The sequence below is a fragment of the Petromyzon marinus genome, chromosome 29, assembly GCF_048934315.1.
Source record: "Petromyzon marinus isolate PM22_M1 ecotype Great Lakes invasive population chromosome 29, UKy_Petmar_22M1.pri1.0, whole genome shotgun sequence".
NCBI lineage: Eukaryota > Metazoa > Chordata > Hyperoartia > Petromyzontiformes > Petromyzontidae > Petromyzon > Petromyzon marinus.
Window position 1 is genome coordinate 8,314,478 of NC_133695.1, and position 16,122 is coordinate 8,330,599.

The window sequence follows — 16,122 nt, forward strand, 5'->3', positions numbered from 1 at the left end:
GCTGCCCAGGTCCTCAAAAGCAAACGGAGCAACACCGTTGAATTCCCCACATGTGATGAATTTTTTTGACTCTAGAGGTTGAGATGATGGGCTGAGTCGACCCCCAAACCAGGATTCGAACTCACGACCTTCCATTTGCACGCCGCTCGCTCTACCGTCGGGCCAGCAGTGATGATATTCACACTGATTTCAATACAAATATTGAGATAAGACCACAATCGCTCATTGCCATCGCTGATTTCCTATCAAGACAATTCTGGTGGATGATGCATCTTGCTTCAACTTAGCTCCATCAGTAATTTCCTGTGGAGGCTTGGAGAGCACCGCGTTCAGATGTTCTGCGTCAACGGCCTTTGTGTGCCACTCCAGGTGACGGTTTCTCCATAGAGCTGAGTGAGGCGTTGGCCCAAGGCATCAGGCCTCGGCTGAGCTCGCAGGAGGTCAGGACGGCCCCTCGCTTTCCCCGCTGCGCCTTGGGAATCGCGTCGACTGCGTCTTTTCTGGCTCCATGAACCCGGCGCACACTCCAGATTCCACACATCCCGGGCCATGCAAAACCCTCCTGGAGACCATCAGCTGCACGGTGCTGGATGCGTGCCCAGTCGCTCGATGCCAGACACGGGGGTCCTGTCTCTTCGTGCATATCGCGGCACCTGCCCGACTCGATCCCTGCAGTCCAGAGGAGTGCGCCAAAGGCAGCGTCTGTTCTGCGCTTGTGCGGTCGGCATCCGCGTGCATTTTTTTTCTTTCCTTTAGATCGTTTTTATGTCTCTGCAAGTTCAACTGTGTATGACGACGTGACGTGTGTTCTACGAGTCAACGTGTGAGTGAACGTGTGCGTAAACCCACGCCGTGGCAGCTGACGTTGCTATTTTTGGCGGCGCGTCTTAAATAAGCTCGTCGTTCATCCCGCCCAGCGTAGCGCCGCCCATGAGGCCCTCCCGGCTAAAAACACGAAAACACAAAAACATAAAAACATATCCGTAACCCGACGCCCGCGTGCTGCTGCTGCCGCCTCCTGCTCAACAACGTCGCGCGACGTTCGACAGCTGCGTGTCGCAGACCGCGCCGGCACGGAGCCATCGGCTGTGCCAGCGGAATTTCCGTCGCCACTGATTCGCCCACTGCGGGCCCCGCTTGCCGAGAGCAATGCCCATGGCCCAGCAGCTCCCAGCTCGCAAGATCAGCAGGACCGACATCGTTCTCATGAGTGAGTGTCCCACTTTCCAGCCTGTACTTTTACCACCGCACCGCCACTGTGTTCCTGTCCACGGGGGTTTCAATGGTCGTGCCGTTTCCGTGTAATACGAGTGCTACTGCGGTGAGGCGAGTGTGTTGTGATTGAGGGGTCACGGTTTTCCCTCGTTCTCCATTTTGTGAGGTCTCATTTTACTTTTCGGTTTTTAAAAGTAATTTGAGCGAAGTTTCCTTTCAGGCTATTACATTTAATTTTGTGATTCATGCTTAAGATTTCTTCTGTAACGCAGTTGTTTTTGCTCCGATTTCTATTTTCTTCATTGTGTTTACGTGATTGCGTTTGTGATGTGGGTGACCCGAGTTTCTCTTACCAATGAGACTCATCCTTGGTCCTGCTCTTTCGAGATCTGGTGAACCAAATCAGCCTGAGGCTTGAACCGGGCACAGCGAGTCAAACTAAGCGCCCGGTGCCCTATTGGACGAGGTGCGTGTTTGTTGTGATTGTGTTGTGGAGTTGTGGGGAAGGTGGCGCGGTTTCTGACGATGGTCCCGTGACCACGCAGGTCCCACACTGACACGGAGCGGTTCCTCCAGCACGCGGGGCTGCGTCGCTGCCCGGGACTCGCAGAGGGGGGGCACTCCTCCTGGGGACAGCAGGTGATGAGTGGGACCCCTAGGGTGGGGGACCCCTGTGGGTAGGACCCTCAAGAGTGGGACCCTGTGCTGTGGTGAACAGTTGTAGTTTAATTCACTCTTGAGAGTTTGTAGTGAGGGAGAGGAGAGGTGTGAGATTGAGCCAGCAGTGATGTGCACTTTGAGTTCCCACTGGTTCAGAAATCTCTCCACTGATGTTGGCTGTGTTCGTGAATCAACTCGGGTTGCAGGGTTTTTAGTGCAGTGCGCTAACCACTTTGCCACCACTCCGTGTTTGTGACACGTATCTATGTTAAACTTTTCTCGCTCTGTATGTAGCCAACCGTGCTAACCGGAGGTGTGGGATAAATAAAACCAACTTCACCTAAATCCTCAGAGGAGTCAAATAAAAAACAAATAGAATGCGATGGCATCTCTATGAAGCCACCTGTGAATGAGTTTACGCATCAGGTCGCTTCGCTCAATTCAACGAGCCCAATTCATTTTGAGTGACCAAGACCTGGGTTTGAACCCAGGATCTTGTTGGTGCTGGCTCGGGGGCCTGATATGGCCATTTTGAACACGCAAAGCCACCCGGCTACGTCTAACGGAAAACTTTTTTTAAGCCGCACATTTTAATCGGTGTTGTTGAATCGGTCTGCATCCCGGTCCCAGATTAGTCTCGCCGTGTGGGAGCCCCTGTCGTGATCTGCGTGGAGCCCGTGTCATGTCGTGAGGTCTGTGGTTATAAATAATCAAGCGCTGGTGAGAGCGCGCGTCGCAGTCGGAGGATACGGCGTGAGTGGCGCTGAGCTCCGCGAATTGAGCGCTGCTCTCCAGACTCGGGCATCCTCATGAAGCCGTTTGTAAAGTGAGTGGTGGCAGCGTGGGTGGTGTGCCCCAACCCTAACCCTTACTGCCCCTAAGCTGTAACCAGAGTGCCAGCCCTAACGTGAGCCCCGGTGTCGCATGGCCGGTGGTGGTGTTTTGGTCGGGGTGACGATATCGTGTTCGGTTGACGTTCGCGATCACAGCCTTTGCGCCGTGGCTGTTGAACTCTTTCCCGTGCAGCAGATGGCCCGAGCAAGCGAGGCATGGAGACACAGGGAGAAAGGAGAATTTGAGGAAGCAGCAGATTACAGGAGGGGAGGCAGGAACGGGGTCGCTACCGGACGGCGCCAGGTCGGGGGAGCGGTTCGCGGAGACGTCGACATGTAAGCGCTCGACGTGCCCAGCTCTGCTAACTCGCGATTGCGCTTTGTGCGACGGGGCCATGAGCAGCGAGGTCCGCGGAATATTGTGTATAATGTTACACGTTGGCATTTAAAGTAGGACGTTATTTTAATGAGTCGCAGACCGTGTTTGTCATCTGATAGCGGAAAAGTAAGCGGTGTTTTTCGCATTGCGAATAGCACGGAATGAGGGCGGCGTGTTGCACTATTATTAATGTTTTCGGTTTCTCTCGTAAACAGCGGCGAGAGCTCCCAGCACAGAGGTCCCCCTGAGCTCCCCCCTGTCAGAGATCATCCCCTGTGGCCCAGCTCCCCTCAACGGGGGACCCCCTTCGCCTTCTTCCATCGGGGCCGCGTCCTGCAGCGCCGCAGGCCCCCCGGACCCCCCACTGCGCCACTCGGCCTCCAAGTTTGCCACGTCTCTGGGCTCGGCCTTTCATCCTGTGAGGCCTTGCGGGGGTCCCCGACCATGGGTCAGGTCCCAGAGCTCTCCCTCACCCACGCCGGTCGGAGGGGCCCCCCATATCCTGGCCCGCACTGCCGTCCCCTCTCAAACCCCCCCGCCCCCGGCTTCCCCCCCCATCATGGTGAGCTCACCGCTCCTGAGGGCCCGAGGCTTCCGGCCCTTTGGGCCCGTCGCTCTGCCGTTCAGCCCACTCATGGCACGCACCGCAAACGGCGCAGGGCGTAGGCCGGTGCAGCAGCAGCAGCAAGAGCAGCAGGAGAGGAGAGAGGAGGAAGAGGTGGGGAGTGATGGCCTGCGCGACGACCTCCCGGCTAGCTCACAGCTGGAGCTGAACGGAGCGGAGCCGGCGAGGTTGGAGCGCCCGGCCCACGCTCGCAGCCGCCACCCACGGCTTGCGAGCTCCTTCTCCGTCGACTCCGAGGCGTCGTCCGATTGCGGTGAGCATCCGATCGCGAAACCAGGGAAACATCTGCGTCCACCCTGAGTAAAATGGGACAAATGCACACGGACAGCAGACTCGCACAGACGCCAGACCCGCACAGACACCAGACTCAGACGGAATTTTCCAGAGACGATGTTTCTTCTGCGAAGTGAGAGTGTCACATTGCACTCCACTCTGTTTTCTGCGCCACTCATTTGCTTCCCCGTCTGCGGTCGTGCAGTTGAGGAGACTGAGGCCCCCGCTGGGGGGGGGCAATCTGTGGCCCCCCCGCCCCCCCCACCGCCGCCCCCGCCGCCACCGCCCGTGCGCCTCTCTCCATGGCGAGTGTCGTCCCCCACCTCCCCCGGCCTCTCCCCGACTCCGTTCTGCAGCCTCGCATCTGCCCTCTCGGCTGCCAAGCTCCGCAGGACTCCGCACGTGAGTGATAGCGAATCCCTCGGCACGGGGCGGCACGGGGTGGCACGGGGCGAGGGCGCTCTTATGGCCGGGCGCCTTCTGTTCCCCGTGTCCATGCCTGTGTACCGATGGGCGTGACGATCATCCTCAAACACGCCGTTTCTGTAACTGGGTTTCACTGACCGGTTTCTGTACTGTTTTCTATTTCTTCTTTTCCGAATTAGTATTTTGTTGTTTTTGTGCTGGTTTCTATTTGGTTTTTGTTTTGCTTTATTTCTGTTATTGCTTTTGCCGGTTGGTGGCCCAGGACACTCTTGGCAATGAGGCTCCTGCCCTCATACCTCTCACCTTCTTAATCCAGTGGTGCCCCCTAGGTTACTAAGGCCACAGCACACACAAAGGTCACGTGCCCTCGCCTCCAATCAACACAGTGCTCGTGAGGCACGTGTTTCGTGTTGTATATTGGTGTTTTTGTCACAGCAACGTGGTGCTGACTTTCCCCGTGCATTCCAAATTTCTCCTGCATGGTGTCCATGCCACAGCCTGCGCCCGCTCAGGTTGGGGACCGCTGAGTTAATGGCTAGGAGGGGGAGGGGGGGTTCGAGAAGTCGTTCCAGCGCCGCTTTTGCCCTCGTGACAGCGCGAGTGCGGCCCCGAGTGCGGCCCCGAGTGCGAGAGGGGGGAGGGCGCTGCGCGTCTCAACGGCACCGCCGGTGTCGACGGTGCGGGCGGCAGCCTCATGGAGGAGATGAGCGCCCTGCTGGCGCGCAGGTACGGCCCGCCCGTGCCGCCACGCCGGGAGATCAAGCCCGTCACAGGGCAGCTCCGCAAGCACTGCTCTTACGCACGCAATTAACAGTTGCTCCGGGAGATCGAGCCCGTCACAGGGCAGCTCCGCCAGCACTGCTCTTACGCACGCAATTAACAGTTGCTCCGCGATGATGCAATTATTGTTTCGCCATGCTTCACCACGCCAGCCATTGGGGTTGGTGAAACCGTTTCGATATCATCTCCCCCCCCTCCCACTTGGATACGTGACAAATCGCGCCGGGGGGGCCTGCATTCTGCGTAGGCGGAGGATCGCTGAAGGGAAAGCCGATGTCGACAAGGACAAAACAGACGCTGCTAAGGTACATCGCTACTCTTGTTAGCGCACACACCAGTGAGAGTGAAGGTATAGGGGTGGTGCTGTGCGGTGTGTCAACATGATGTGTAGTGTATCACGTGATGAGTATGTTGAACGTCTTTCGCTCCGTACGTAGCCAACCGTGCTAATCGGAGGTGCGCGATGTGTGGTGTGTCACGTGATGCGTCGTACGTCGTGTGATGTGTGGGGTGCCGCGTGCTGTGTGGGGTGCTGCGTGCTGTGTGGGTGTCACTTGTTTAGAATCAGAATCTGTATTTATCCTGGAGGAATCAGATGAGCTATGAAGCTATTTTTTTACAGATGTCCAGTAGGGGCGGGTCAGCCAGTTACAACAACAAACAATACAAAAAATGATAGGGAGTGCAAAGTAGAGAAAAGTAAGTAAATAAAAATACTTAAAGTATATCAGTACACATTCCTGATGATTTGTCAACACCAAATGCAGCTTGGGCAAGGCAGAAAAACAACAGTCCCAGACCACACCAAGAAAACACAGTCCCTCAATAAAATTGCACGTTAAAATTGAACTATCGATACGCAGGTAACGTGGCGTGTCACTTCACTCGTGGGGTGTCACGTGATGGATGCTGACCTTCTTTTGCACCGTACGTAGCCAAACGTGCTCACCAGAGGTGATGTGTGGGGTGTGCAGGAGGAAGAGAAGAAGGGGGACGCAGTGACGAGCAGCAGCACCCCCAGTGAGCGTCTGCAATTTGCTTGGCTTCTGAATTCTTGGTGGGGCGTTGCCACCGCTCACCACTGCTGCTCTCTTTCCGCTCCAGTCTCATTCTTACGGGAGCTACACTGACGCTGCTTGTGCACTGTTACACTGCCTGCCGTTCATATCTTTTCCCGAGTGCAGCTTCATTCTGATTCGTGCAAATCTATAGAGAGCAAGTTAATCGTTCTTATTCGTGAACCTGTATCGAATGGAGAGGGTCCCTGGCTGTAAACACCTGGCAATGTCCACCAGAATATGGTTCTGCTGAGGAGACACTGAATGTTGAAACCGGACCAGTGTTTGCTTGTGTTGAAAACATGCTGCTGAAATAACTCGCTCCTTGAAGGCCGCGTGGCTGATGGGAGGTGTGAAAAACAGATGTGAAAAGGGGGCGAATTGTCTCCTTATTCATTTTGATAATATCCTGTACAATTATTTTGTGGATTATTTTGCGTTCACAGTGGCAATGTTATCGGGTTAACGGGAGCAATACCACGCTTGCCTGCTGCGCCAGTGTGTGCGGCTGCCCGGTTTTTTGTGCTCTGTGAGTGACGCCTGCCCTCCTCTCCTCCGTGTGGCAGACAGTGCCAGGAAGCCATGGGAGAGACCCGGCGCTGTCAATGGGAGCTGGTCTCCCATCGTCTCCCGGTAATTCTCCTGTGTCCACATCGCTGCGTTGTCACAAGTGTAATGAGTTTGCCGAATGTATCCGAAACTCTGTTTCTGCATCTCCCCTCGCACTGCTCGACTGTGGAATTTCCTCCCGCCGTCTATTTTTCCCAAGCTCTCACAATAACCTAGCAATGGTGGACAGTCGCCATTCATTGTTGGAGTTTCTTAAGCGTGATCGCCTCTTCTCTCTCAATGTTGGCGACGCCATCGAACGCAGAGTCACCCCGGCCGTGGGCTGGCGTGGGTGTGCCATTGTGGTGCAGGCACAGGCACTGAAGGACACCTCCCACAGCAGCCTCACCGTGTGCAGGCGACCGACGTCAAAACGATTAAACAAATCAGCGGACGAGGGCGGGGTAGGGCGCTTTTGAAAAGCCCAGCTTGTTAGTGAAAAGTAACGCAGCCATGTGCCTCGAAAAGCAAGTGTTTAAACGGCGTGCACCCCATCTGCTGTGACGTATGAATCAGAGGCAGCGGCTATTCATGAAAAATACAGAACACAAATTGGAAAGTGTGCCGAGATGCACGCTTGGAATTTCCTAGAGAGACAGATCAACGAGCACATGAATTAGAGAACATACGCATGTTACAGACATCATCCCAACTGTTATAAAAGTGAGTGGGGTTGAGCAGGACATGTCACCGCTGGAAGGGTTGGTTATACAAGGGACGATGAGGAGTGGCAGCCTAGGAATGGAATGCATCTGAGAGAACCTCCACCAGGGAGATGGAGTGATGATACCAGTTCACATGGAGGTGCTGGATGTATCATTCCATCGCAGGATCGTGAGAGAGGTGATGGTGGCGGCATGGGCAGGCCTTCATCTAGCATTGGATTGATCATGGCTGCTGATGATGAATTATGAGATCTTGGTGGATGCTTCTCAGAGAGAGAAGCAGATACGTGTTTTGAGTAAATTCAAATCTGTATTATCTGGAATTCTGGCCATCGTGCGCTCTGTATTTCCTCTGCATGTTCCTTCTCTCTGCCTTTGCCTGGGACCCTTTGCAAACGAGATGTTCCATCTCAAGGGATTAGCCAGGTTGAAATATTTCAACGAAAAAAAAACCAAACAACTGTCTGTCGTGTGGTTTCGTGAGCCAGGCGAGAGTCGCCCCGGAGGTTTGAGCGGTTGCACTGGCAGCAGCAGGATGCAGCAGGGTGAGTGAGGCCACGTGGGAGTCCCGGGGACTGTCTCTTGCTGCGTCATGTTCACGAGCGTCGCGTCGCTGCTCACGCTCGTTTCTTTCCATTTTAACGTGTTTGTGTGTGTGCGTGCGTGCGCAGGGGAGCAGAAGGCATTGACCTGGAGAGGCTGAAGCTGGTAGGCCGAGGCTCGCACAGGACAATGAGATGCCATCTGTCTTCATGGGGATGTTCTTGCATCTCGGTTAAATGTGTCAATTAATGTTAACACAAAATAATCACCAGTGCCATTGTAGAGGATATTATGAACGAAATAAATAACTTAGCAGACAATTCGCCTCCTTCACCGATTTCAACCAATGCCGGCGAGCTGTCAGATATTTACAGCCAAGGACCCTCTCTGACAGATATGGGTGCTGGATTGACCATGAACACCACGGCATCTACTTTTGTTTCTCGGTTGACGCCAAAACTTGTGATGTTTATTGCTCTGCACATTCCTGTACGTGCGGCAAACTGGTAATAATAATGTTTTTGCGTTTTTAATGCAGTTACACAAAAAAACCCGATTTAACCAGTCCAGCAAAGAGTAGAGGTGCCACATGGCCGATGTTGGTGCCGCTGTCATCCCTTTATGTTTTGAAGGAAATTTTAGAAGAAGTCAAGAAGGAACTGAAGTTAATGAAAGAGGAAATCGTAAATGGTGAGTCCTGGAGCCTGAATGCGGTGTCTTGAGCTACGTCTTGGGTTGCAATTTTGGTTCGTATCGTGACTGCATTTTTAGATGCTGTACCGAAGGATAGAGGGGGGGAAAAAGTTATAGGCAGATAAAAAGAGGAAGGTTTTGAGCCTGGACTTGAACAAGTGGCAAATCTCAGTTGGGGTTTGACTCAGCCCATCTTCCATCCGTCAGAGTTGATCAAATGAGTACTACTTTTGTGAGGAAGCCATCGATGGTTGTCCTCTGGATATACTTGCCCCCACAATACGAGCATGGAATTTCGACCGCTGCATTAGAGCTGCAAACAGAAGGTGAGCACTGCCTCAATGTCCATTTGAGCAAGAGCTCACTCGAAGTCACGGGTAGCAAACCGTCCATGTAATGTTGCCTGTGCTGCCTGTATCGCCATTATCCAAGCCCCCTGCCTAAACACTTTTCCTGACCCCCCCCCCCCCCTGTGCCCTGCAGCCATACGCGGGGAGCAGCTGAAGCTGGCCACGGCGTGAGTGCCGCGGGTGCCGGAGTCGCCACCGCCAACATAATATTGAAAAAAAACTTTAACGAGGGGAGCAGCCGCGCATTCACGCAGACTTTGGATTTGAGCCAGCAGATCACCCAGCCGGCCCCGACCTCTGCGAGGAATTTCACGAATCCCGCAAGAGCAGAGCGTCGTGAGCCGGCGCCAGGGTTGCCCACTGGTCTGGGTTTTAACCCGGGCAGTCCAGGAATTGGCGTCTATGTTCGAGTTACAGGAACTGATTAGTACCGAGATCTGGTATGGGTATTGTGCTGAAAAGTATTACAGTATGCTACAGTGGAAAAGGTGGCGATCTGATCTGCTGCCATTACCCACAGTTGTAACATTACATGCTGTTTGCAGAAAATAATGGTAACAGTCTCGGCGTGCCTCGACTGAGGTTGTCTGTGCAGAAGGCTGCGACTCTCGCACGGCTGTCGGTCTCCAGCGTACGGCGTTGAATTTAATTGTGTGTATTACTCATGAACCACAACTTGTACTTATGCTTTGCAAATAAAGTGTTATAATGTTTGTGAGCAGCTGTGTAGTGTGTGGTACTGTGTGGGGAGCGGTAGTGTCGCGGTTAGCGTGCTGCGACCCAAGTTCGGATCTCGCTCACAGCCAGCACCAGTAACGACTATCTGAACTGGTCATGGGCCTGCCCGAGTTCGACTCAGCCTCAAATGAGTACCTGATGTGGTGGAAACATCACCACGGGAGAGACAAAGGCGGCTGGGCGTGCTGTTGGCCATACCCTCGTGTGCCGTGTCCGTCATCATAGATGCTCGCTAACAGCAATTGCCCCAACAGTCTGTTAAAGGCTATACAGGGGATCTTTGTCTTTGGTGTTGTGAGAAACTCACTATACTCGAGGCCTGAGTTTAAGCACATTTCAGTCTCTGTGTCTAACGAGTGATTTGTATCTGCATAAATATGTCTCTCTGTGTGAGTCGGTGGGCTTGTGTGTAAAACAGTGGTTCTCTCTTTCCACCAAATATTCGCAGAGACATGCAAACTGCAAAGGAGTTTACACGTTTCTTGCCATCAACCACCTACCCCATCAACCAAGCCCTCAACAACGTTCCTCGCTGCTGCCGGCTCAAGTCCCGATCCCCCCCCTTCTGGGACCGCACTGCTGTCACCATGCTAGGATTTACCCAGAAGAATTCTGTGGCGGACAGAGTGGAACAACACAGACGGCCAGAATAGACGCCTCATTCGAGACCCAAACATCACACCTCTTCGTAGACACTGGTGTAACATCAACCGCGTCAGGATGCGTACCTTTTCATGAACGTGAAATGACATACAAGCCACAGTATGTCATTTTACTGGCCATGCAACCCAAGTTTTGGGCTGTATCGTAAACCTATAGAGACACAAAGATAGACATAGTATGTACATATGTTGAACTTCTTTCACACTGTACGTAGCCAACCGTGCTAATCGGAGGTGCGAAATAAGAGATCCACGTAGACCAACAGCGACATAGATATATATATTTGTATGAAATATAAGCCAGTACGATTGCGGCCATGCAACCCAAACTGCAAGGTATAGTAAACCAGTCGTCTGCGCCACTTCGACGGAGGAGGGGAACAGCAAAACTCCACGAAGTCTCTCTCCTGAAGCTCTCTCGTGGCTGACAGATCTCGACATTGGCGTCTAGCTCGTGGACTTATTGCTGCCATCATATAGGCAGGAACAGAGAACAGAGGTTGGGCATGCGAGTCATGAGGGACCGGGCTGCCTTGCCCAATTTTGCATTTGGCATTGAAAACTCGGCAGAAATGTACGTACTTGTGCGTAAATATATATTTTAATTTCTAGTGACTTGCTTACCTTTTTCTTTACTTTGCACTCCTATCGTTTTATTGGTTGTTATTGTTGTCACTTCCTGACCCGCCCCGACTGGACATCTGTGTAAAGAGCTTCATAGCTCATCGGATTCCTCCGGCGATAACTACAGATTTTGAAAACGATTCTATATTCTAACTCGCTGCTACGCTTGAGCGTGCAGTGTCGGCATGGGCTTCTGCCTGGATTCGAACCCAGGTTTCCAGGGCTGCGACCTTTCGAGCCACCTTCCTTCCCACATACGCGACTGCTGTCAAATAATCAGACAAGCCACCTTCTTCCCTCACTTGTCTCCACACGTATTTTTTTAAACAAACCATAAGCCACACTGCTTTCTAGGATTGTGTAATTCTGGTAGAAATTGGTCGACGCAAGCAGAACCTCATAATATGCATATATTATCATAGCATGTTTGTTTGCATGTTCACCACAAGTATGTGTGATTAATGCAGACATTGTTGCTTGCAAAAGGTTTCTATTTGGTCTTTGAATATCTTCACACCTGTTTTATTGCCAGAAAACCTATTCTTATTTTTTCATGTATGTCTGGTGTTTGTATGATTGTGGTGTTTGTATGACTGGTGGTGTTTGTGTAGTGAATTAACTCAGAGACGCTAAGACTTGGAGGAACTTATTTTATTTAACCGAGCACCCTTTGCACAACATACACCCTACGCTGGTACAACTCTACGTGGGTTGCTCGCCTACACACAACACCACGTGGGTACACACTATTACTGTTGCTAGCTTATACACAACACTACGTGGGTACACACTATTACTGTTGCTAGCTTATACACAACACTACGTGGATACACACTATTACTGTTGTTCGCCTACACACAACACTACGTGGGTACACACTATCACTGTTGCTAGCCTATACACAACACTACGTGGGTACACACTATTACTGTTGCTCACCTACACACAACACTACGTCGGTACACACTATTACTGTTGCTCACCTACACACAACACTACGTGGGTACACACTATTACTGTTGCTAGCCTATACACAACACTACGTGGGTACACACTATTACTGTTGCTCACCTATACATAACACCACGTGGGTACACACTATTACTGTTGCTAGCCTATACACAACACTACGTGGGTACACACTATCACTGTTGCTAGCCTATACACAACACTACGTGGGTACACACTATTACTGTTGCTCGCCTATACACAACGCTAGCCGTCTAACACCGATGGCGCTGAACCGAGACAGCCAACTAGCGTCTAGCAGCGCAATGCCGAGTGAAGGCGACAGCGACGATGGCGACGATCTTCAACAGCACGACGGGGATCCCACTCCAAACGACAGCCCCGAGCTCTCGCTCAGGGCCCCCTTTTATGCTCCCAGCGTGGCCTCGCTCCGCCCCGGCCACGCCCACTCTGTAGATCCTACCAGCGGGTTCCCGGGCTTCAGTCACGTGCCCATTCTGTAACCTTTCCCCCAGATATCCCCTCTGGTGTATCACGTGGCCTGCTGTCAGTCAGGGCTGCTGTAAGCCGCAGATCCCCTTCCCCGCCAGCAGCAAGCGCTATGCTGTTACATTACTTGTTCTATGTCACTACATTTGTAGGACTGTGGTATTTGTATTACTGTGGTGTGTGGTGTTTGTGTGACTGTGGTGTTTGTATGACTGAGTGTGGTGTTTGTATGACTGTGGTGTTTGTTTGACTGTGACTGTGGTGTGTGTATGACTGACTGTGGTGTTTGTATGACTGTGGTGTTTGTATGACTGTGGTGTGTGTATGACTGACTGTGGTGTTTGTATGACTGTGGTGTTTGTGTGTGGTGTTTGTATGACTGACTGTGGTGTTTGTATGACTGTGGTGTTTGAATGACTGACTGTGGTGTTTGTATGACTGTGGTATTTGTATGACTGTGGTGTTTGTATGACTGTGGTGTTTGTATGACTATAGTGTTTGTATAACTACAGTGTTTGTATGACTGACTGTGGTGTTTATATGACTATAGTGTATGACTATAGTGTTTGTATAATTGTGGTGTTTGTATGACTGTGGTATTTGTATGACTGACTGTGGTGTTTATATGATTGTGGTGTATGTATGCCTATAGTGTTTGTATGACTATAGTATTTGTATGACTATAGTGTTTGTATGACTATAGTATTTGTATGACTATAGTGTTTGTATGACTGACTGTGGTGTTTATATGACTATGGTGTTTGTATGACTATAGAATTTGTATGACTATAGTATTTGTATGACTACAGTGTTTATATGACTATAGTATTTGTATGACTATAGTATTTGTATGACTATAGTATTTGTATGACTACAGTATTTGAATGACTACAGTGTTTATATGACTACAGTGTTTATATGACTATAGTATTTGTATGACTATAGTATTTGCATGACTATAGTATTTGTATGACTACAGTGTTTGTATGACTATAGTGTTTGTATGACTACAGTGTTTATATGACTATAGTATTTGTATGACTATAGTGTTTGTATGACAATAGTGTTTGTATGACTACAGTATTTATCTGACTATAGTATTTCTATGACTATAGTGTTTGTATGACTAGAGTTTTGTATGACTGTAGTGTTTGTATGACGATAGTATTTGTATGACGATAGTATTTGTATGACTACAGTGTTTATATGACTATAGTATTTGTATGACTATAGTATTTGTATGACTATAGTATTTGTATGACTACAGTGTTAATATGACTATAGTATTTATATGACTACAGTATTTGTATAACTATAGTATTTGTATGACTACAGTGTTTATATGACTACAGTATTTGTATGACTATAGTATTTGTATGACTATAGTATTTATCTGACTACAGTGTTTGTATGACTATAGTATTTGTATGACTACAGTGTTTATATGACTATAGTATTTGTATATCTATAGTATTTGTATGACTATAGTATTTGTATGACTACAGTGTTTATATGACTATAGTATTTATATGACTACAGTATTTGTATGACTATAGTATTTGTATGACTATAGTATTTATCTGACTACAGTGTTTGTATGACTATAGTATTTGTATGACTACAGTGTTTGTATGACTACAGTATTTGTATGACTATAGTATTTGTATGACTATAGTATTTATCTGACTACAGTGTTTGTATGACTATAGTATTTGTATGACTACAGTGTTTATATGACTATAGTATTTGTATATCTATAGTATTTGTATGATTATAGTATTTGTATGACTACAGTGTTTATATGACTATAGTATTTATATGACTACAGTATTTGTATAACTATAGTATTTGTATGACTACAGTGTTTATGACTATAGTATTTGTATGACTATAGTATTTGTATGACTACAGTGTTGTATGACTATAGTGTTTATATGACTATAGTATTTATATGACTATAGTGTTTGTATGACTATAGTGTTTGTGTGACTATAGTATTTGTATGACTGACTGCGGTGTTTACTGAGTAACTCATCCGGCGAACTTTGACGCCGCGCGCGCCAATAGGAGCAGAGAGACTTTTTATTGGCGGACGCAGGCCACGTGAGACTCGTGCCGCGGCTCCATTGGCCGAGGCGGCCTCGCCCCTCGATTGGCCGGCTGGGCGAGCGCGCGCTTTTGCAGGAGAGGAGCCGCTCAGCACGGGGAGTCTCTGTGAGTGGAGAGTCTCTGTGAGTGGAGAGTCTCTCTGTGTGTGTGGGGAGTCTCTCTGTGTGAGTGGGGAGTCTCTGTGTGTGAGTGGGGAGTCTCTCTGTGTGAGTGGGGAGTCTCTCTGTGTGTGAGTGGGGAGTCTCTCTGTGTGTGTGGGGAGTCTATCTGTGTGTGAGTGGGGAGTCTCTCTGTGTGTGTGGGGAGTCTCTCTGTGTGATTGGGGAGTCTCTCTGTGTGTGGGGAGTCTCTCTGTGTGTGTGGGGAGTCTCTCTGAGTGAGTGGGGAGTCTCTGTGTGTGTGTGGGGAGTCTCTGTGTGAGTGGGGAGTCTCTCTGTGTGTGGGGAGTCTCTCTGTGTGTGGGGAGTCTCTGTGTGTGAGTGTGGGGAGTCTCTCTGTGAGTGTGGGGAGTCTCTCTGTGAGTGGGGAGTCTCTCTGTGTGAGTGGGGAGTCTCTCTCTGTGAGTGGGGAGTCTCTCTGTGTGAGTGGGGAGTCTCTCTGTGTGAGTGGGGAGTCTCTGTGTGTGTGTGGGGAGTCTCTCTGTGAGTGTGGGGAGTCTCTCTGTGAGTGGGGAGTCTCTCTGTGTGAGTGGGGAGTCTCTCTCTGTGAGTGGGGAGTCTCTCTGTGAGTGGGGAGTCTCTCTGTGTGAGTGGGGAGTCTCTCTCTCTGTGAGTGGGGAGTCTCTCTCTGTGTGTGTGGGGAGTCTCTCTGTGTGAGTGGGGAGTCTCTCTGTGTGAGTGGGGAGTCTCTCTCTCTGTGAGTGGGGAGTCTCTCTCTGTGAGTGGGGAGTCTCTCTCTGTGAGTGGGGAGTCTCTCTGTGTGAGTGGGGAGTATCTCTGTGTGAGTGGGGAGTCTCTCTGTGTGAGTGGGGAGTCTCTCTGTGTGTGGGGAGTCTCTCTGTGTGTGTGGGGAGTCTCTCTGAGTGAGTGGGGAGTCTCTCTGTGTGTGTGGGGAGTCTCTCTGTGAGTGGAGAGTCTCTCTGTGAGTGGGGAGTCTCTCTGTGTGAGTGGGGAGTCTCTCTGTGTGAGTGGGGAGTCTCTCTGTGTGTGTGGGGAGTCTCTCTGTGTGTGTGGGGAGTCTCTCTGTGTGAGTGGGGAGTCTCTCTGTGTGAGTGGGGAGTCTCTCTGTGTGTGGGGAGTCTCTCTGTGTGTGTGGGGAGTCTCTCTGAGTGAGTGGGGAGTCTCTCTGAGTGAGTGGGGAGTCTCTCTGTGAGTGGGGAGTCTCTCTGTGTGTGTGGGGAGTCTCTCTGTGTGTGTGGGGAGTCTCTCTGTGTGAGTGGGGAGTCTCTCTGTGAGTGGGGAGTCTCTCTCTGTGAGTGGGGAG

The 16,122-nt window shown here is 50.5% G+C and overlaps 2 protein-coding genes across 6 annotated transcripts in view; both read left to right on the forward strand.

Annotated features, from left to right (window-relative positions):
• Positions 1-47: 47 nt before the first annotated feature.
• Positions 48-9,827, forward strand: LOC116947194 (protein enabled homolog). 5 transcript variants are annotated; one of them, XM_032962678.2, is made up of 13 exons: positions 48-1,210; positions 1,761-1,854; positions 2,902-3,044; positions 3,303-3,965; positions 4,191-4,387; positions 5,007-5,137; positions 5,439-5,496; positions 6,166-6,211; positions 6,816-6,882; positions 8,012-8,068; positions 8,195-8,231; positions 8,699-8,756; positions 9,243-9,827. In XM_032962678.2, the coding sequence occupies exons 1-13, from the start codon at positions 1,150-1,152 to the stop codon at positions 9,278-9,280; spliced, it is 1,650 nt and encodes a 549-aa protein (XP_032818569.2). In that variant the 5' UTR covers positions 48-1,149; the 3' UTR covers positions 9,281-9,827. The 5 variants fall into 5 exon arrangements, with proteins under 5 accessions (XP_032818569.2, XP_032818570.2, XP_032818572.2 ...); XM_032962679.2 differs by having other exon boundaries at positions 2,905-3,044; XM_032962681.2 differs by lacking the exon at positions 8,012-8,068.
• A 4,879-nt stretch (positions 9,828-14,706) lies between these two features.
• RECQL4 (RecQ like helicase 4) overlaps positions 14,707-16,122 on the forward strand; it is a 29,752-nt gene continuing 28,336 nt past the window's right edge. Inside the window, exon 1 of the mRNA XM_032962677.2 lies at positions 14,707-14,805. The gene's annotated coding sequence lies outside the window, so the exon portion shown is untranslated. The remainder of the gene's footprint in view (positions 14,806-16,122) is intronic.